The sequence below is a fragment of the Prinia subflava genome, chromosome 22 (assembly GCF_021018805.1).
Source record: "Prinia subflava isolate CZ2003 ecotype Zambia chromosome 22, Cam_Psub_1.2, whole genome shotgun sequence".
In the NCBI taxonomy this organism is placed as follows: Eukaryota; Metazoa; Chordata; class Aves; order Passeriformes; family Cisticolidae; genus Prinia; species Prinia subflava.
In genome coordinates, this window is record NC_086268.1 from 248,745 (window position 1) to 269,780 (window position 21,036).

At 48.7% G+C, this 21,036-nt stretch overlaps 2 protein-coding genes across 3 annotated transcripts in view; both read right to left on the reverse strand.

Moving 5' to 3' along the window:
* Positions 1-17,759, reverse strand: part of KMT2A (lysine methyltransferase 2A) — a 42,272-nt gene extending 24,513 nt beyond the window's left edge. For both annotated transcript variants that reach the window (XM_063418045.1, XM_063418044.1), the window contains exons 1-8: positions 16,571-17,759; positions 8,948-9,017; positions 5,240-7,905; positions 3,810-3,987; positions 3,194-3,428; positions 2,136-2,200; positions 1,244-1,615; positions 558-631 (exon numbers count right to left, since the gene is read on the reverse strand). In XM_063418045.1, the coding sequence (XP_063274115.1) occupies positions 558-631; positions 1,244-1,615; positions 2,136-2,200; positions 3,194-3,428; positions 3,810-3,987; positions 5,240-7,905; positions 8,948-9,017; positions 16,571-17,356 (4,446 nt within the window). In that variant the 5' untranslated portion in view covers positions 17,357-17,759. The remainder of the gene's footprint in view (positions 1-557; positions 632-1,243; positions 1,616-2,135; positions 2,201-3,193; positions 3,429-3,809; positions 3,988-5,239; positions 7,906-8,947; positions 9,018-16,570) is intronic.
* Positions 17,760-19,651: 1,892 nt separating this feature from the next.
* Positions 19,652-20,937, reverse strand: ATP5MG (ATP synthase membrane subunit g). The gene is made up of 3 exons (XM_063418069.1): positions 20,778-20,937; positions 20,400-20,560; positions 19,652-19,830 (listed from the first exon to the last, which is right to left on the reverse strand). Exons 1-3 carry the CDS (start codon positions 20,839-20,841, stop codon positions 19,732-19,734), a joined length of 324 nt encoding a protein of 107 aa, XP_063274139.1. The 5' UTR covers positions 20,842-20,937; the 3' UTR covers positions 19,652-19,731.
* Between the last annotated feature and the right edge of the window lie 99 nt (positions 20,938-21,036).

The following is a 21,036-nucleotide window of genomic DNA, read 5'->3' on the forward strand; positions in this document are numbered from 1 at the left end:
ACAGTTACATCCAATACCATAAATAATTCACAGACAAATCCCCAAACCAACACAAAATTAGTGAGTATTACAAAGCTGTAGGGAAGTGACCATTCTACAAACCATGCCCTAAGAGCATTCCATATGCAATTACAGTCCTAATTCCATGTGCTCTACCATCACATCATTCTTTCATCAGAGCATGGGTTGGTGTTTGGATGCAGTGGGGCAACTCCAGGTATAAACAGGCTCTACTCATTTCTCCCTCAGGTTTACATAAAACAATTCTTTTTTTCCAGGATCGAGCTATTTCTGAGACAAAGGTAGTTGCATTTTTTATGGAAAAGCTAGCCTTCACCCTCCAGCACACAAATCTTAGATACCAAAGTAACATCTGAACTGAATCTTAGGCACAGGCCATGATTTTTGCTATCCACATACTGGCAACAAGGGAAAACCTAACATCTTTAAAAACCAAATTAAAAAATCTGCAAAGGCTTAAGCAAAGTGGTGCTACTTTGTCGACAGAAATTCCAGATGCTTGAAATTTTACTGACTATATAAAAAACAGTATTCACCTTTTCTTTTGGTTTCTGTTTCACAGGGAAAGTTGGACGGGGAGCAATTTTTTTCTGTTTGCTTTGTTCTGTGCCTAGGAAGGGGGGGAAAAATTATGAGTATTTCAAGAAACTAACAGCCACCTGTAGAGAAGAAAAGGGAAAAAATCAGCTGGGTAATGTGCAATCAGATTTAGACTAGAACTTTTCCACCTTCTTCTGTGGCTGTGCCTCCCCAGCTATGAGCCATTTCTTTGAGGCAAGACTAGAAGAGTTTGCTCTGCTCACAATTTGGAGCACTGCGGGTGCAAAGCCACAGAAATCCCAGAGCTGCCTGGCTGGTGACTGTTCACACTGCTCTGCACTACATACAATAGTGGACTATACTTCTGTAGTAAAAGATTACATTGTCTTGGTTTCACATTCAGAATGGGAAGCTGACAAACTTAACAATACTGAAAATGAACTTCAAGACTGCTACAACTATACGACTCAAGAGTCCCAACCAGGATAGCCATCTTTCTCCCTGCCCTAACATACATTGTGGCTCAATAAAAAGGAAGCCAGTTCAAAGCAAAATTTCCAAAATAATCTGCTGAGGTTTCAACACACCATGAAGCATTCACCAGATTTAAAATGCATCAGCTTTTAGCAGTATAGTTACTTAACATGACTCAAACATATCGAGGATAAATAGTCCCATTTACCTATTTCTGGCTGGGGAGTCTGCTTTTTCTTGGGCTCAGAAGTGCTAAGTTTAGGTGCTTCTTTTTTCAAAGGTCCTGAGCTTGGTGGCTGAGAAGGAGGGAGCTGGGCTGTCTGGGATATCTGCTTGCCAGTCTTTCTGGTACCAGATGCAGGGACCTGTTTGGGCTCTGACACAGGAACGGAGGAATTCCCATCCTCATGCTTTTCCTCAACAGGCTTACGGGGAGGCTCACTGCTCTTCTTCCCAGAATTGTCCTCTCTTGGTACAACAGCCTGAGGAGTTTGTTTCTGTCCAGAGTCCAACTGGTTTTTTCCAGAATGGCTTTCTTTCTTCTCATTTGTCTTGGATTTTTTCTCTTTCTTTTTTGCAGCTAAGAAAAAGAAGCACAGATAAAGCAACACAAACAAAATAGTGTGAATTCAAATTATTTGCTGTTCTTTTAAAACAAGGATACAGACACATTGATTCAGAACTTTGTCATTCTGTCATACAAAAGAAAAAATTGTACTCAAAAAATAAACTTGGCTAGTGCTTCAATCCATGTTTTCCTACACCTTGGACCCTTACTTTGCAACAGCAATAAGCAATACCTTCCTGCAGTGACACAGATTAAGAGCTGAGAGCAGACTTTGTGAGGAAGGAAAAGGAAGCAAAAGGAGAGAAACAAACCAGTCCAGTCAGCACCAGTGCAGTGCTGAGAAACACTGGTGTGCACAATGTCTGTCAGTACTCACATCTCTCCTGCCCCTTGCACCTGCCACCAACAGTGCAGGCAGGCTGGCTCCCAGCAGAATAACCTTTATAAGCTCAGTGTAGCTAAAACAACAGCACAGAGAGCAAAACCTATGAAAACTTCTTGTCCTATACTCAAGGCAAATCTTTCAGCCTACCTTTAGCTTGCTTCTGGAGATAAGCTTTTGAAGGCATCCACTGTAGATTCTGACATTTCCTCATTCTACAAAGAGAGAATATGTCATGAAATCAGAACAAAGGTGCAGACACTAAGAGGGCAGACTGTAAATACTCAACATCAAAACCTGAAAATAACATTATCAATACACATACTACTTTTGTTCAGACAAAACCAAGTACTCTTGGAGTGGGACTGGATTAGGGGACCAAGCCTTTTGCTAACTTTATTCCCTATTTGTCTTATGCTTGGCATATAACATCTTCTGTAGACTGGGCCAGGCTTTGTTTCTGCCTCCATTCCTGTAACAGGGCTCATGGGTCTGGTTTATGCTCATGGCTCAAAGCCTGGGCAAAGCTACTGAGAGCAAGACTCCTTCCAGCCTGCAGTGTTCTCACACAGCAATTCTTTATAAATAGCTGTTGTACCACAACATTCTACTGGTGCCACTTCAGCTGCTGTCTTTCAGACAGTTTATCTACCCTGGTAAAATCAATTTAATACAGCAATTTATAAAAGAAAAAAAGGTTCCATCTAAGTAACATGTATAAAAAATGACAGAAGAAATCACAGAAGAGTGGTATTTCTTAATGATATCCAGAGACACTTTTGATATACAAAGTGTATATAAGCTAAATAAAGGCCAGCTTGAAAACACAAGCTCTTCATGAATGCAATTTGGGAGAATAAGAAGTAAATGTTTAGGTGCATATTGCCTTTCTCGCAAAATCCTGTACTGCCTAACAAAAGCCACAGATCTTGCACCAAAGAATCCTCAGTATTCTGCCACTTCCATCAAACTGAGGAGAATAAACTAGAATAGAACTCCAGAGAAGGAGCTCAGAACTACTGCACCTTGAAAGGTGGTCTTGACTCTCAAACTGTTTACAGTCCCTTGCTTTGATTAAGCCTCAGCCCAGGTCAAGCTCAGTCCAAGCCCATGTCACAGAGCAAATCTGCTGTTCCAGGCCCAGAGCGTGGGTAGACTTATCCCACTCAGAGCAGGGATTAGCTCAACAGCTCCTCAGACAAACTTACTTGCAGCACTGCTTCTTTATATTGCGCCCACCAAACTTGGGCTTGTCTAGGCAGTTAGTGCAGACACCACAGTCCTCTGGAACCTGACAGCCCGAACACTGCCCGCAGCGCCTGGAGCGCCGGCCCTTCTTCACCGGAGGTTCTTGCTGTGCCTTGTTTCTGGTGACTGGCTTAATGGGCTTGATTGGTGGAGCAAGAGGTTCAGCCTCTTCTGAGCCAGCTATCGACGACTTATCTACCAAAAGAACATTTCTAATGTGAATTTTCTGATGCCAAAGAATGTTTCAGGAGTGTCTAATTTAGCCCATGAAGCCTGTAAGTTCATCTGCAGAGCCACACAGATGCATCTGACTGTATGTATACGTGTGTGTACTCATGTATATGCACACATGCCCCTGGGCAGAACACAATACATGTATTTGGTGCAGAACACATGTATTTAACACAATTCATAATAGCTTAAAGGATTAACCCTGTTAGAGTGGCACTGTAACAGAGAGCCTGGAGCTTTTTAACATACTTTCCCTTGTTAATCACTTGAAGTCCTGATTTTAAGCAGTCAACAGAAGCTGACTTTGTATGGACCCACATATGAAAACTAGAAATCTTCACTCACCATCATTGCCCATGGAAGACAGTATCTTCTCCCGTTCTTCCCACGGTAAGGCACTCAGAGTGGGCATGTCATCAGGAAACACTGCTCGCTTGCGTCCCAGTGCAACAGCTGCTCTCCTGCAAACATGTTTTATTCGTGGTCCTCGGACTGATGTTTCTGACGAATCACTCTCTTGCCCCTAGATTTCAGAACATGAGAGCAGACAACAGTATTCCTAAGAAAGTTACCAAAATGACGCTGAGAAACATGTAATAGAGACTTCTAGGCAAATTATATCTTAGCTTGCAGTTTGTAAGAATCAGCATAAAAACAGACTCGGCCTTCTAAGCCTCAGTTATCCAAGAAAGGATAAATGCAAGAGAACAAGAGTTTTGATCAACTGGCATTACAAGGTAAGCCTCCATCCACTACTGGAAAGCCAACTTGCTCATGAAGCCATATTATCAAGGCACTGACATTAAAAAAATCAGAGTCCACTGGAATTGGAGCAGCACTTGGTGCTGACTGATCCAGCGGAAGCCAGTAGTAGATGAGGCTGTTCGAGAGCTTTGCAGCTGCTGATGTTTCCGATGAGAGCTTTGGGTTTACTGGCGCTAAACAAATGGAGCATTTTAGTGCAATTTTCCATGTTTTGGTAAGATTCTGGAATATCTCCCACTGAAAGAACTATCTCAAGCAACTGTGAGACTCTGGGCTTCTGATACACTGGATCAGTCATACAGATGCATGGGCATCTTCATTTCAGAGACAAACAGCTGAAGGCTTCTCTACTTGAAATATGTACTAGTGATTTTCAACACTGGTGCTGTTACAGAAAATGAAAGTTTAAATGAAAAGTATTCCCTGAAAACGTATCTCATCTCCCTTTCTGGCAAGTAAAGAAGACTTCAGAAAAGGGTGGTTTTAGGGTGGGGAAGAGGGAAAAGAGGAAAGTTGCTAGAAAGCAGTTCCCCAATTTCTAATGGATCTTCCTCCTTCCTACAAGTGAGAGATCACTGCATAAAGTTAAAACCAGGAAGATCACGAAACAACTTTCCTTCAGAAGCCAACTTTACACTTGAGGAGGGCCCCCAAGAAACCTCAAGAAAGACACTGCATTTTGCTGGACTCACACTTTTCAGAGCAAGTACTACTCCAGATAATAGCTTTGCTTACATTTATTCAGAGAAACCCAATAAGCAGCTACGCTGCACTGGTCTCCAAAATGTATCCAGCTCCCCTCTGAGCTGACTGCACAGCAGCTCCCTCTTCCCCTCAGCTTCTGCCCAGGACTCCTTGTTTACGGGTCGTTTGCCATCTGTTGCACTAACAGCTGCTTAGCTTGGCACATTAATTCTTCACGCTCAGTATACAAAAGCTACTTGTGACTTTCAGGACAACTTCAAAGCAAGATGCACTCTAGCAAAAAACCCAACTTGGAAAAGGACTACCTGTGCTTTTGGCTGATCTGCTTGTTTGAGGGACTTGCTCTTCTCAATCTTGTACAGCTGAGCTTTTGCCTTTTTCAAAAGACTGGCTACCCTCTTGTCAGTCATTGGCAGTTTGTCTGCTTGAGCCAACATAGAACTGATGGAGGACGCAGAATGTTTAACAGTGCTTGATGAAGGAGCAGCAAGACGTAGAGCTTTTTCCTTCTCCAAAGATGGCACAGCGGGGCTGAGGTCCAGGTCTGATTTGTCCAGCCCCCCTCTACCTTTCTTGGATGTTTTGGTTTTGACAGCTGTTGTATCTGCCAGAGCAGCAGTGGAAACATCTGCCGTGGGATCTACTGCTATAGACTTCTTCCGCCCGGCAGGTTTTTTGGCAGATGATGATGCTGCAGCGTCTTCGCTGACTTTTTCTTTTGGCATTTTACCTACAGGAAACAAAGCAGTGCTACTTTGTATTTCTGACCCTTTTCTCCTTTTCTCTTTCCTTGACTCCCGTTTGTTCTCCTTTTCTCTCTCTCTGTCTTTCTCTCTGCTCTTGTCCTTCTCCAGGCCTTTGTCAGCATCTTTATCTTTGGAGAGTTCTTCTGCTGCCCTGTCCTTGTTTTTGCCTCTCTCTGTCTGGGGACTTGATGTGAACCAGGGGAAGAGAGGAGTAGGGCTACCAGATGAGAAAGGCTCTGCTGGAGCACTCGTCTGCTTCCTTGGTCTCTGGCTTCTTTCTGCTGATTCCCCAGACTGTGACAGGGAATGGGAAGGAAAAGTAAAAGTTGAATTTAAGGCACTAGTGGCAAGAGAACTAACTGAAATACTAGTTAATGAGGAAGAGACAGAAGACTGTGGGGTGAGAGTTGTCAGGTCAGAGGTACTAAGCCTTCCGCTCCTCGTCCTCATGGAGTGCGAAGGGGACCTGGGTTCCGATCGGATGGGGCTGAACGCTTTCCTCTTCCGCCTCCGAGAGGACGTGCCCGTGGCAGAGCTCCCTGCAGTGGCGCGACCAACTGACGAGGGCAGAGTCACAGACTCGAAGATCCGGGAGTGGGCCTCACTTGGTGTGAATCGTGGTGCTCGCAGCAGAGGACTTCTCTTGTGCATATCAAACCTGCCTCCAGAGTGAAGTGAAAAGAGACGTGTGGGAGCTGTCGCACTTGGTGTTGAGAAGCCAGAGGCAAAGCCAACATCCTCCGGTGTCAGCGGCGGGGGTCTGAAGTTATCAAATATCGGTTTGCGAATAAGACCCTCTTTGGCATACTTTGCTGATGAGAAGTACTGTGGCTCTGACCTGGAATGTTTCAGAGAGGTCCACCTAAATGTTGGCTCTCGCAGAATTGACTTTCGTTTCTCTTGCATCGGCGCAGCAGAAGCAGGAAGAAAGGGTGAGGCTAACGGTATGGTTGGAGGCATAAGCCAAGGGGTATGGTCGGAGATGCTTGAAGCAGGCTGCAGCGGTGGGGGAGGAGTGAGCAAAGGGGGAGGAGGAGAAGAGGAGGACTGCTGCTGCGGCACACTTGGTAAGGCTGACAGCTTTTTTGCAGTCCTCTGGCCAAAACTCCTTTCTGTTATTGAAAACCTTCTATTTCTCCTATCACCATTATCGTTTTCAGGGGACTGAGAAACAGGCAGGGGAGTGTGAACTTCTGGAGTATTGCTTCGCTCCTCAGAAAGCATCTGCATCTCCTCAGAAGCCTGGGAGTCTGTAGATGTATCCACGCTGGGGCTGCTGGACCGTGAGGAATCTGAAGACATCTGAGACGAATGCTGAGAAGCGGCACTGGACTTTTCACTGGAGCCACAAGATGTAGTGCTGAACCTGCTGTTTGGTGTGGATTCTAGTCTGGATATTTTAATAGGAGGGTCGTAGTCTTCGTCCTCAATAAACCGTTTGGGCGTTTTGATAATCCGTGAAGAGATTGCACTCACAACAGGCATGATGAACTGTCGAATATTTTTGAGCTGGGTTCTCCCTTTCCTGCCCTGCAGTTTGGCTGCTTCTTTCTCAATCTTTTTTTGTGCTCCCTTTTTAGCTCTCTGTAAGAGTTGCTTAGCAATCGTGGCATCCGTCCTTTTGGTGGAAGGTATAATCCTAACAGGTTTAATCCTGCGTGGACTCTGTCTGACAGCAGCCTTATCTTCCTTTGTGAGAGGTGGTGTGCCATCCTTTTCTTTGCGAATCCTCTGGGGCTTCTCCAGCTGTGAGTTTATGACCAAAGTTGAGGAAGTCTTTAAACGTTCAGAGGACGGTGGTCTGCCTCTCCTGCGCACGATCTGAACGCTTTTCCTCCCAATCTGAAGTTTTGCTCCAGGCTTAAATTTAGATTTCAGTGGGGAAAGCTTACTAGTTCTTAATTTCTTGATTTTAGTTGCTTGTTGAAATGTAGTGGATGGCGATCTTTTGATTTTTTTCAGACTCTCTTTTTCTTCTTTGCTGCCCTTCTGAATGTCCGATGTGTCCTTCTCCTGTGACAATTTGAACTTCACGTTTGTAAGTGTTGGAGGTCTTCCTCGTCTCTTTTCCCCACTCTTCGACTCCTTCTTCTTTACCTTCTCCATGGATGTGGTTTCAGACTTGCTTGAAGGGGAACACACTGATGAAGAGTCTGACAATACAGCTGAACTTCGGTCAGAACTGCTCCGGGGCCTCCCACGAGGTTTCCGTGGACTAGATTTAACTGAGAGGGAAGTAGAGAATGCAGGGAACATATTAAATTTCTCCAAGTGTGGGATAAGCATTACCCAGGTCATATAAGTATTTACTCAGTATCAGTCATGCTGCCCATACGTTGCCAAAACGTTTCAGATAATCAACAAATAAAAATAGTTTTATCACTACATGTAGAGAGTATTTTCCCAATAATCCTCTTTTCCCACATAAAATACCATGTAGATAACTTGTTTAAAAATCCTAGCTAGTCTTTTCCCAACAATTCTATATGCAATTGCACAATCCAGTACCAACCTCACGCTGGGAGGGAGCAATAATTCTCTAGGGCACATGCCACCTTCTAAACACCTGATTTTTTTTTATTTGTCTTTTAAGCAGATCACAGCTAGTTAAAAGAAAAAAAATTCTTTCTTTTTGAGTGCCATCCACCTGCACTGCTATGGGAAAGGTCAAGAGAACAAGAATAATCTACATGAGACTGATACAAGACAATTTACTAAAATCTGGTTCTAGCTTTGAAGCATAGTTAATACTCAGCAATGACTTGGAGCCATCAAGCATAAGACTTGATTACCCACCTTGACCAATGCATTTCACTGCACGCTCACCAAGCCCAGCTATTTCAGTTCTGGATCTTCCCTTGCACTAGCAAAATGCTCTACCACAGTTTGCTGTTGAAGCCAAGCTGAGCAGATGACTATGGTGGAAGAGCAGAGTGCTCTGGTGAGAGCATTTACTGACAACACGGGCAGTAAGGAGTCTACTGAAAGATACTGAAACAATCAAACCAGTTTCAGACCCTTACTCTTCAAATAGCTGCCTCTCCAGAACACTGATATGAGGTTTCAAATACTGGTTTCTTTTACTCAAAGTTTTCCCTGTTCCTTTACAGATCAGACATAGAGAATCCAACATTAACTGCATTGAATCTAAAGACTGGTGTGGCTTTTATGGTGGATGAGATTTGGTGGAACAAACAGGAGAGACACAGCAAAATCCTCACAAAAGAAAACAGAAAGTCAACATCCAATCCTGCAACTTGAACTTACCTGTGGGGGACCTGGTGGGACTTCGTACTTTGACTTCTTCATCTGAACCAAAACCTAAAAACTGTTCATCCTGCAATAAGAAAGTGGATGAAAGTTTGAGGATATGGATATTAATGTTAAAATTAACTCCACTGTAATTGAAGCACAAAAGGATTCTAGAGGATTTTCCTTCCCCAAGAAAGATATTCACACTTTTTCTTTGAACAAATAATTGCTAAAAAGTAAATACAACTTTTATTATACACATACACAGCAACTACAGTTTACAGCTAAGAAACAATCAAAAAGAGTTAAAGGAAAACAAAGGACAAATGTATACAGACACAAACCCTTAATGCATAAAATTTGCTGCTCATATCAAACAACAAAGCTTTCCTCCTGTAAGCTATTATTCAAACCACCCTAAAGACACACTCCAGCAAAGAAGTGTTTCTGTGTGTATTATTCTAGTACAAAGGTAGCCCAACTTCCTGCAAACTTATGTAAATCCTTTCTTTTTAATTCCCTTCAGACTTGGTCTTAAGGAGAGATGAAAACCTGACTTCTGCTGTGAAGCTCTTCCCTCTGAAAGAGGCATGAGGTTAAAGGCTTGCTATCCTCATTGAGGCAGGTGTATCAGGAATCTGTAGGTGTCAATCCAGTCCATCTGCCACCCAAATGTGTGGTGACATCTTTTTGTTTATATGTCATTCCACCTTTCCTAATCCATTTTCATCTCCAGTGTTTAGTTGGCCAATCTTAACCTTCCTATGAACTTTGGAAACAGAGATGCCACTTGTTTCTCCTTTCGAAGCACTGTACAATGTGGCCATTAAGCTTTAAGAAGGGCAGGCACTGCAAGAACAGTATCCTGCAAGTGAAAAGGGACAAGACTGTGAAAGAAGAAGGTAAGCTGCACAAAGAAGTAACACCACTTCTTTGTGTTCTGCCTCATCCTTTTAATATGGAATTCCTACTTCATCTACTTAAAGAGAAGATCAGGATGAGCATCTCAGCTAGTGACACCAGTCTGATAGACAAAAAGGAGCAAGGCTTTAGACTAAAGTTTTCTCAAAATTTTCTGCCTGGTTTGTGTCTGATGAGCCCCAGTGTAAACAACTCAAACACGGTATGCTCTGACCAGGTGGACATCCACGTTCTCAAGGCAGATAATGCTTTGGCCAGTTAAATACAACACATACCCCTTCGGGCTGCAGTTAACTACTGTAAGCCATCACCAGCACATACATCTGCTGGAGCAAGGGGTGGCCCTGCCCCATCTCGTATCCCTGCTGCCTAACTGCTCTTTGCACTTGCAGCAGAGATGACAAGAAAACCAGAAAAAGCAATGATAAAGCAACATAAAAGAAATGAAATTATGCCAGAAGATATTGCTCTCTACCTGAGACACCTTGCATCACACAGAACCCATGAAGGCCATTCCCAGAAAGGGAGAAGCTACTGCTTCCAAACTTCAGTCCTGCAGCACTGCCACCAGAGCAAGACAGCTGCAGGAGTGCCCAGCTGCCCACTCCCAGCACTTGGCCTCCGCTCCAGAGCACGTGGGAGACAGCAGGATGTAAACATCGCTGTGTGGCGCAGCACTGCCGTCGTGGGCGTGCACAGAGAAGGGGTCCCCAGCCCTGACACAGGGAGAAGCTGTCAGCGCAGTCAGATGTGGGCTGAAACCCAGAGAAGGCACAGAGAAATAACAACTACCTAAGAACAGTCAGGTTTAGAGATGCTAAGGGATCATCTGCTCACCCTGTGTGATTTCCTGACTCGTACCGGCCTCCAAGTTCCTGTGGCTGCTACAGGAACTTGTCTTAATTTTGTTATTCTGGGTCCTAAAATCATTATTATTTTATCCCTGGCTACTAAATCAGTACTTGCCATATTTTTGACAATCACCTGTCAATCCATGATTAGGACTTGCATTATTTTCAAATTGAGCTCTGTTATCTTACTTTTTCAATGGGATACATTAAAACTAGCTCTGGCCCAATAGCCTGGGAATGATTATTTTTTCCATTTCTTACCAAGCAGTCACCGGAAGTGTCTACAGCAAAGAGGTTCCTTCCACAAAATGATCACTTTCACTTCATTTACAACCACAAGTAGTATGACCAATGTGTCACTTGTGTTTGTGTGTTTGGTGACATTCCTGAGTGTACTGGTGACCTCAGAACGGACGCTATCACTACCTGAGAAGGCACCCCTGTGACCTGTCAGAGAAGACCAAGAAAGCCACTAAGTATCACTCAGCATTTGCCAGGATAAACCACATTGGCCCTCACATGCCAAAATGCAGCTTTGAGGCAAACTAGGCAGGAACAGCCTCCCTCCAGTTTTTCAGAAATGTCATGACAGATGGAGAGTGATTAAAAAACATAAAGATTTTGAACATGGCCTCATTTACCTGAATGAAAAAGAATAATGCAGTACAAAAAAGGCCACTCAGGATTATAAATTAAAGGATGAGGGAAGGCTTGCTGCATGCCAGACATGAAGACTAACCAAGCAGGCATGGGATGATCTCTCTGTGGGCAATGGAGCTTCCATGCACATTTCCCATTCAAACATTACACTATCCCAACTGGGTTCAACCTCAGAGTTATGTGCAGAAGAAGAATGGCTTTCCTGAAGTAACCCAGCTACTAAAGAACAGAGAAGTTGCAAGCAAATGTCTATCACAATGGTCTTGAGCAATATTACTTTTCAAAGAATTTCCAGTTAAAGATCTCAGATGAAAATCCACCTTCAAAGGAGAAATTATCCTGCAGGCACTAACTGATATTCTGATCTCCCTCTGAGGAGTAACAGTATAAACCATACCACTGTGGATCTGTGAAGCTGCATGGGGCTCTCACCAGCAATAAACCAGCAATGCAGCTGCTCCAATCAGCACCTGAAAAGGTTTATTTTACAACAGAATCACCTGACTAATGCTGTACTTCCTATTCCCCATCTTGGGTTTGGCCCCAGTTAGACAGCACCTCACTTTCTTGGAAAGGGATAAGCTATTTTTAGAAGCTCATTCAGATGCCTGCTTAGTGACTGCAGTACAACATCTACCAGACTTCTCTGCTTTCAGCAGAGTAAACACCCTTGGAAGCTGGCAGGTAGTAAACCCGAGACAAACACTGGTTGTTGGGACCAGAGCAGAGTCTGCTGGGAGTTCAGGGAGACACTTCCCAAGCCATCACTTGTGGTGCAACTTCAATAATAAACAGCTGAGCGCTTGTGGTGACTGTTATGCACCAATTCAGATGAGGGGACATTCATCGTTCCATTGTTTAATTCAACAAAAGCTTTGACCAGGAGCAATGCACAGACTTTGCTGGGGCTTCACCTCAGAGCAGCACTGACCTTCAGAGAATGTCTTGGGATCACAGAACACCTCCTGGTCTGGTCACCTCCACATGACAACCCCCAAACTATACTGCTGCAGCTGTACCCTCAGGCATCACCCATGGCAATACCATGGCAATGAGGGCTGCAGCTTTCAGAGTCCATTTTTTTTAGAACTAGAAAGAATATACTGCTCTTTCTGGGGCTGAGTCTCAGGGCGGATCTGTTACATGTGTGTTAGTGAACATACAGACCTGTTTTGCCAGAAATTCTGATTTATGCTTTCCAATCTGAATACAGAGGAATGCATATTAGAACACCTGAAACACTCTCTGGTCACAAGCTTTCAATAATACCACTTCCAAGGAAGAGGGTCAGTGAAACCACTACCTAGAAAGATCCAGCTTGCAGATGGGGAGCATCTGCTCACTGCCAGTGGGACAAGCCCCATCATCTTTCATTTGAAAACAGTTTCCCGAATTCCTAACAAAATTCCTCAAACTGCTCCTCTGAGGATTTGGAACACTGCACAAAGCTGACCAAACCACAGAAATAGAAACATCACCAAGATAGTTAAAACATACTTTTATTTTCACACATCTGACAAAGCAGCACCCAAAAGTTCGGGAAAGGAAACTGCACGAAGGAGCCTCCATCTCTTGGGCCATGATCTGCATCATCCTCACCGCCTGCCTCTTGTTAGACATCAATACTTACAGCAGTTCCCTCCCTGTGCATGTGCAGTGATCACCTCACCTGTGACAGGAAAGGCTCTACACCTCCAACTCAGGCAGTCTGACAGTAACCGTTCAACCTAACACTATGTGAGAAAATTTTGAGGCAAACAGAAGAAATTACCTGTACCTCCAGCTCAGGCATGACCCTGGTGGCAGTATGGAAGCTAATCCTTACCCCCAGGACATGGCCCTAGTACCATTTCCAAACATGCCAGGCATTGGTGAACATCCACAACTCCAACATTCACCTCATAAAACATTATGCCCCAGGTATAATCACAGAAGTGCTACCAGGGACACCATTATCACCACCACATCCAACTGCCAAACTCAAGCTTCTGCAACTTTCAGTCAATACAGATTTATGGAGGTAACTGTCAGCATTCATCCAGCACACTCTCAACTTTTATGTCCCAAAGCTTCAAGCTCCCCTCAGGGATGGGCAGGAGGATCTAAACTGACAGGCAGAGCAGATATTTAACAGTTATGTTTATGCTTCTTTTATACCAAATACTGACATAATGAACCAAGAAAATGCTACCAAATTTTCCTTGTTCCTACAGTGCCACTCACACCAAGCTGGAAAGTCAGTACACAGTACAAACACTACTGTTCAACCAGTTACAGCTTCACTGTGCAGAAAGTCCCTCCAGCAACTCTTGTGGTGTTAAAATCAAGTATCAGAATGTTGCTCATTTAACGTGAGCTGGTTTCGAGATAACTCAGTGCAACACTGATCTGCAGCAGAAGACAAGGGTTTGTACAAAGTGACCTGAATCTGAGGAGAATGCCCTGTCACCCCAGAATTCAAGTACCTTTTAAATGAGAAATGCAGTCTGCTATGTACTACAGAATTGCCAAGGAGACAAGGGAAAGACTGAGCCTAATACTTGTTCTGGACAACATTTCTCTTGCATCTAGCTTGGTGGTAATACCTAATGTCAACAGGTACCTACACAAGTGCACACAACAATGAGGTAGAAAAAAAAAGCATGTGGAGCAGAAGTTGTACATAGAAAGGTAACACAGCTTCATCCTCTGATTGCCACTGGCTCTTGACTTCAAGGCAACTGCTCAGAATTTATTCCTAATGAGGAATATCAACTCAGTTGAAGACTGTAAGTGGTTCGGCTCAGGAAGGACCCTCAACCTCGTGGAAAAGAACAGCATGAGCACCAGGCAGTTACTGAGCGGACATGGAGAGCCCTAATATGAAAGGGTCTTCTGGAAGCCCCCTTCTAGGAGAACATCTCCCCCAGAGTGGCTACCACATGGATACCAGAAACTGCACTGTTTCTGCACTGCACACAGCTGTCCTCTCCTCTGGAGAGACCACAGGCAGCACCCATGCGCTGACTTCCGACATGTGCCAGAGCTTTTTTCACACCCTCACCCCCACCTCACAGAGAACTTGTACTGCACGACAGAAAAGCAGCCTCTGGTGACTGCAATCTTCACTAGGACTATGACGAGTGCACAAGTCACCAGCCAGGAGAAACGTGTCCTTTGATGCAAAAACATTTTGTTTTTTGAGCATCACCAAAGGAAACAAACCAACTGAGTTAACTCAATCTGAATGTTTGTGAGGATCCTCTCTGAGTATGCCCAAGAGTATCAGCATGCTGCAAATCCAGAGTGAGGGAAAACACCTGGGCTCTACCCCTACCTGGCTCATGAGGGGTCAGGTAAAACCGAACCTACTAACACCAAGCCACAAATCAATGTTTAACATTACTTTCTACTGTATGCAATCTTATTAGAGAAAAGCTTTTAGCAGCTCAGTAGAAAACTGATGTAATAAGCAGAATTTTTAAAATCCAGGAGACTCCGTGTTAATCAGCTGCCACACCTACAATCTATTCAATCTATTTTATTTTAAAGCAAAAATACCTTAAAGACCAAACTCAAAAAGATATCTCAAAGATGTTTCAGGGCTTTTTTGAGATGCAAAAATATACTTGAAGACAACTGGAATTAAGCAAACCACAGCCCAATGTCATCTTAGAAAAAAAAAAAAAAGAAAAAGAAAAGAAACAAAGCAACTTGCCTTCCCCCACATGAAAAACCTCCTGGGTTACTAATTCTGTGGTCAGCTTGGTTAGCCAGATCTCAGTCATTTCTATCCCTGAACTAGCACTGGTGAGATATTAACTGCTTCCCAGAGGACTCTATGAATTCCATCAAACCATGTCTACTGCAAACAACAAAAAAGAGAAGTATCCCAAAGTGCAGCCTCTGAAATGACGGTATTAATGAGAGCAGTGCTACTCACAACCTAAAGTCTGCACAGGTGAGGGTAGGAGTGTCCCCGCATTCAGCTCTGTGCATGCAAACACAACCCCGCTCCTCCCGCACCGCGTCCCGCGGCAGCTGCCACTCTGCAGGCAAGGAATGCCTCCAGCTCAGCCATGAGCAAAGAGCTCCACTTCATGGCATCCAACAGAAAACGCCAAAACCAGGCCAGAAAGAGACAAGAAAACTGTATTTTCATGTGTGTTTTAATAAACGCTGCTATGGCCAGTGATGGGAAAGGAAAACAACTGCTCTTTACACAGACAAAATACAAAGATACATTCACCTACCCTACAGCTGACAACCTGCCTGGAGAAGAGGAGACACAACTGACCCTTCAAAAATCAATAAAGGCCTCCTGCTACAAAAGACCCGGGGAATTCTCTTGCCGGCGCAAGGGTGCCGCCAAGGAGCGATGCAAAACAACTGGGGAAGAGGAACGCTGCAGTTCGTAGTAACACACCCCCATCATGTCTTCCCTGTTCTGTCAATAGGTGGGTTGTTGTCGCACTCCCACTCTGGCTGCAGTAGAAAGGCTTAAAAAATAAAAATGAAAGGAAGAAGAACAGTAACAAAAAAAAAAAAAAAAGAAAAAAAAAAGAAAAAAGGAAAAAAAAAAGGAGCGCCAGCTCTCCGAGTACCGGCGAACGGCCTCTCGCAACGGGCCCGCCGCCCCAAGCTCCGCCTGGGGCATCCACAGCGGCGAAGGGAGGAGGAGGAGGAGGAGAAGGGGGAGGGCCGGTGCGCGACACCCACCGCCGGGCCCGCAGGAGGGGCCGGCGGCCCAGCCCCTCGCGCCCCCGCGCCCGGGGGAGGACGCGTCACCCCGCCGAGCATCCTCGGCACCGGGGCGCACCGGGAGGCCCCCGGCCCCAGCCATCCTACCTCGCTCCCGGCGGCCGGGTGTGCGCACCGCATCCCGCCCCGCCGCGGGCGCGGCGGGAGGCGGATAATGGAGGCGGCGGCAGGGAGGACGCACCGGCGGCAAGTCGCGTGCGCGGGGAGGGACCGCGAGGGCGGCCGGACCGGGACCGGCACCGGGTCCCACCCGCCGACTCCCGCCACCCCCCCAGCCCCCCCCGCCGGGCGCGCCCTTTGTGCGGGACGCGGGAGGTGTGTCCGGCGACGGGCGGGCTGTGCGGCCAGGGCTGGGTGGGTGCGCCCGGGTGTGTTCGGGCCGCCGTCGCCGGGGCGTCGGGGATGCTGCGCCCGGAACCCCCCCGCCCGCCGCGCCCCCCCGCCCCCGCCCCGCCGCCCCTCTCACCTCTCCGCTGCCCGCCTCGGTGCCGCAGGCCGCGCGGAATCGCCGCAGGTTGATGCCGATGGTGGCCGAGACCTGAAGCGCCGCGTCGAAGCCGGGACCGGCCGCGGCCGCGGGGCCGCCGGGGCCCGGCGCTGCCCCGCCTCCGCCGCTTCCCGCCGCCCCGCTGGAGCACGGGCCGCCGCGCTCGCCCTCGCCCGCCATCGCCGGCGCCGCCGCAGGTTCGGCGGGCCGCAGGCTGTGCACGGCCGGCACCCGTAGGCGGGACCCCCCCGGGCCTCGGCGGCCCCAGCCGCCGCTGCCGGGCCGGGCGGGGAAGCGCCACCGACCGCTGTGCGCCATCTTTACTGAGAGGCGACGAGCCAGAGAGCGGGGCCGGGCCGCACCCCGCGCCCTGCATAGCGCTTCGCCGGCCCGCGGAGGCGCTGCATAACAACGGGTGCCATGCAGGTTGTGGGGTTCCGCCATCTCGCCGCCCCGGCACATGGATAAGCCATGCTCGATCAGTGGTAGCCCCGCATAACGCTGGGCGATATGCAGGGCCCCAGGCCCGAGCCCCCGTGCAGCCCCCCGTCCTGGATAGCGCAGCCTCGGGCCGCCGCAGCCCCTCATAGCTCGCAGTGCCATGCAGGCGCGGGGCTCTTTGCGAGCCGGCCCCGGAACCTGCCTGACGTATAATCGGGCTGCAAGCAACCCGCATAACCCCGACGGCGATGCCGAGCGGGAGCACGAGCCGCCGGCGCCCAGGACCGCGCATACGGCATAGGCGGCACTGCCGACCCCCTGCATAGCGCCAGGCCGTATGCGGGGCGCGGGGCGCGGCCCGGCCCGGCCCGGCACAGCCCGCGAGAACCTCGCGCCGCCGAGACCCTCCGGTGCCCGGCCCGAGCCGCTCCCTGCGGGGGGACCGTGGCCCCGAGCTGTGCTGCCGAGGGCGGGCGGTTTCACCCTACCCTCCCGGCCCCGGCCCTGTCCTGCCTCTGGCCCCGCGCCCCGCCGGTGCCCCCTCCCGCTGGCCGCCACCCCCGGGAGGGAGGTGACGGCGATAGCACCGAGCTGGCAACCTCATCGTACACAGCACAGCGAGAACAAGGTTAACATCCTACAAGTCCCCACCGTATTCTCTGAGAACAGCACTGCAAACACATGGAGACGATGCAAACCCCTCTCCTTTCGGACATAAAATACCCATTTTCCTCCGAAGTTCATCAGCTGCGGGCATGGAGGGAGAGAGGGAGGGGCGGGGGAAGGCTGTCCCCGAGAGAGGCAGGCAGACACTGCTCTGGCTTTAGAGAGAACGAGCAAGCTGCTGGAGCGCTTTGGGGTCACAGATGCTGCTTCTGCATGGGGTTCTGCTGTGGGAGCAGGGCTGGAGGGGGACTCCCGAGGACTTCCAGGGAGAAGAACTAAAATTAAGATGGTTTCTTCCTCTCTAGCGACAGGAGCATTTTTGAGCTCTCCCATGCTTTACTAGTGAAGCTTAATCCCATCCTCCCACTGAGTTTTGCCAGGCCAGTGCTGGTGTGAGCTGCAGACCCCTGAATGCCCACCTAAAAAACCTGCTTTTAGAGGGGCCTGTGCAGACAAGAACAAGTCAGGTAGGAGAGGCAGGTTTTGGAGCCAGATCAGACAGCCTTACTTTCAGTGAGGTTCTCTTGGGTTCAGAATCCTCCTTCCAGTCAAGCTAACACATTGCATCCCATACTCCCTCTCCTTGAGGAACAGAGGCTGCAGAATCTCAAAACAGGGCCTGGCCCATTCCCCCTGCTGGTTTCTCTACCTGCTGGGTGAAGTGTGATGACAGGAGCAAAAAGCTCATGGGGAGGGGCAGTTTTGGGGGCTATCATTCACCCCTGCTCAGCCAGACCATTTGGCTGCAGCCCTGGACACATTTGCTGAGGCTGAGCAATCACAAAACCCTCCCCAGCACCAGGAGGAGGGCCATGTGAGGCAGTCATGTTGTCCTGGCCAGGCTGGTTGGAAAAGCAAGCACAGGACAGAGGCTGGGCAGGGGGCTGGAAGCACAGGTCCAGTCACTGCTGCTGTTGCACATTCCCCTACAGAAGCTGGGGAGTTCATTGAGCCTCAGTTTTCCCATCTGCGGCATGGAAGTGACCTGTGATGAGTTGTGACCCAGAGCTGCTGGGGCAGAAACCCTTCTGTTTAATAAGAAAAAAGAAAAGATTTCCATCCATGCTACAAACAACCTACTGGTTACCACATCTGAGCTCACCTGCACTCCCTGTCAGAAGCACACAAGCCCTGCTGCTGGGATGACAGTGCTGAGGTCAGTTCTGCTGCAGGGAAAGGAGCAAGTGATGTGCTACAGACCCAGTCACCCCAGAGACACCCGGGCCACTGAGGGCTGGGGGCCTCTAGGGTCACTGGTGTGTACAACACAACACCCAGAGGAGCAAAGGAACAGCCAACACAACAGTATCAACAAGGAGCAATACTGACTAAAACCATCTTCTAAGACAGTAAAAACAGGCTGCTAGCTTCAGAGAACTCCTAAAAATTATCTTCTGAACATGTCAGAGCACAGGTGAGTCAGCAGGTTTTGTAGAAAACCCTGCAAGAGCTGGCTAACAATAAGCAAGGTGGTAGAACCCTGGACAGCTCAGCCTTTGGCCAGTGGGAGCTGAGGTGACACATGCAGCAAAGCTCTGCTTACTTACACAGGCTTCCACTGCACCAGTCAGACACCAAACCAAAAGCTGCCTTTAATCATGCTACATTCTCTATGGAAAAAGTAATGGAAATTGCTTTTGATAATGTAAAAAGTACTGGAATTTGGTTTTGGTTCCCACTGGCTGATGGGAAGTACATTCAGGAACAAATGGAATGTCCCTCTTTGCAGCCTGTTTGATTTTGGGGCTCTCAGAACTCTCCTGGAGCCAAAATTGGGGCACAGTGAGCATCCCAGAGCAAACAGCACCCTGGTGACAAAAAGTGGTGTCACCAAAGCAGCTCTGGCACCCTTGGGACTGGCCCTTAGAGCCCTCTTGAGCCACCCCTGCCAGCATAGCCCCCAGGACAGGCTGGCACCTGTCAGAGTGCTAGACAAGGATCACAACATCTCGATATGGGCTCCTAGTTTTATTGTCACAGACCCCATTACAGACCCAGCCCTGTGGCACCGCTGGCATTGCTGAGGTCAGTATTCACACGTTGTACCCAATGATGCCGCCCTTGCCGATGATCTCCCCGATGTAAAACCACATCAGCACCTCCGTGGCCACCAGGCCATTCCTCAGTGCGTCCTGAAAGGAAAAAGCCACTGGTTAGACTCCACACTCCCACAACAGCTCCTCCCTCACTCCCACTGCCACATCCATGACCTCCAGCAGTTCTCAAGGCAAAAACCCAGAAGTGGAGCAGAGTGTTTGCTGTGTTCGGCCACCCCTCAACATGTCCCGTCACAGAGATGTTCTACAACATTAAGTACATTGCCAGCTGTTTTTCGTGGCTTTTTACAGCCCTTTCAAAGATCATTTCTTAGCCCACACATGAGAAACACACTATTTTCAAGGCCAACCAATAACACAGCTGATTCAGAGGGCTGAGCTCCTTCAGCCACTTACAGATATTCCCTTCCCTGGGACAGAAAACGATGGGACCAGAGGGGAACAATCACTGCCTGGTCCAGGCAGGGAAGAATTAAAGCAAAGCCGATAAAACAAAACACTTTTAACTCTGGGCCCCTTAATTCCAAGAGCTTCATATGTCGTTGACGACAGTTCCCACTGCTTCCCATTCCAGGAGCAGAGAGTGGGTGGCTCCGGGGTGGGTGGGAGCTGTCCCTCGGCACGGTCGCGTCCCGCCCCGGTACCTTGACAGTGAGCTGCGTCAGGCGGCCGCTCTGGAAGGCTCTGACCAGGCCCTTCATGCTGTCGATGGCCCGGGGAATCTCGGCGGGGGTCGGCGGGGCCAGCTCCACCTTGGCGTAGTACCAAAACTTGGCCAAGCGCGGCTTCGAGTACGTCACGGCGGCTGCGGGGAGGGGGACCGGAGCGGACGGTGTTTTCCCAACGCCGGGAGCCCGCAAGGCCTCCCCGGGCCCAGCCCCGCTGCCCTCAGCCCCGCTGCCCTCAGCCCCGCTCCCCATCCCCTCATCTCCGCTCCGCCCGGCCCGCTCTCGCTCCCCTCAGCCCATCCCATTCCCAGCCCGTTCCCGTTCCCGTTCCCGTTCCCGTTCCCCGTCCCTCACCCCCGAACAGCTCCGGCCCGCGCTGCACGAGCCGCTGCACGAGCCCCTGGGCGGCCTTGGCCATCGCTGCGCGCGCTCAATGTCACCGCCGGTCACTGCAGCCGGCGTTCGCCGCGGGCAGCCCGCAGCGAGGACCCCGGAACACGTGCGCGGGGCGGGGCGGGGCGGGGCCGCGCCGGAGCCACGGGTTCGAGACCCGCGCAGCGCCGACACCGCGCCGGTCCCTGCACGGAGCCCAAAGAGGCTTTTCTGTAGGTCC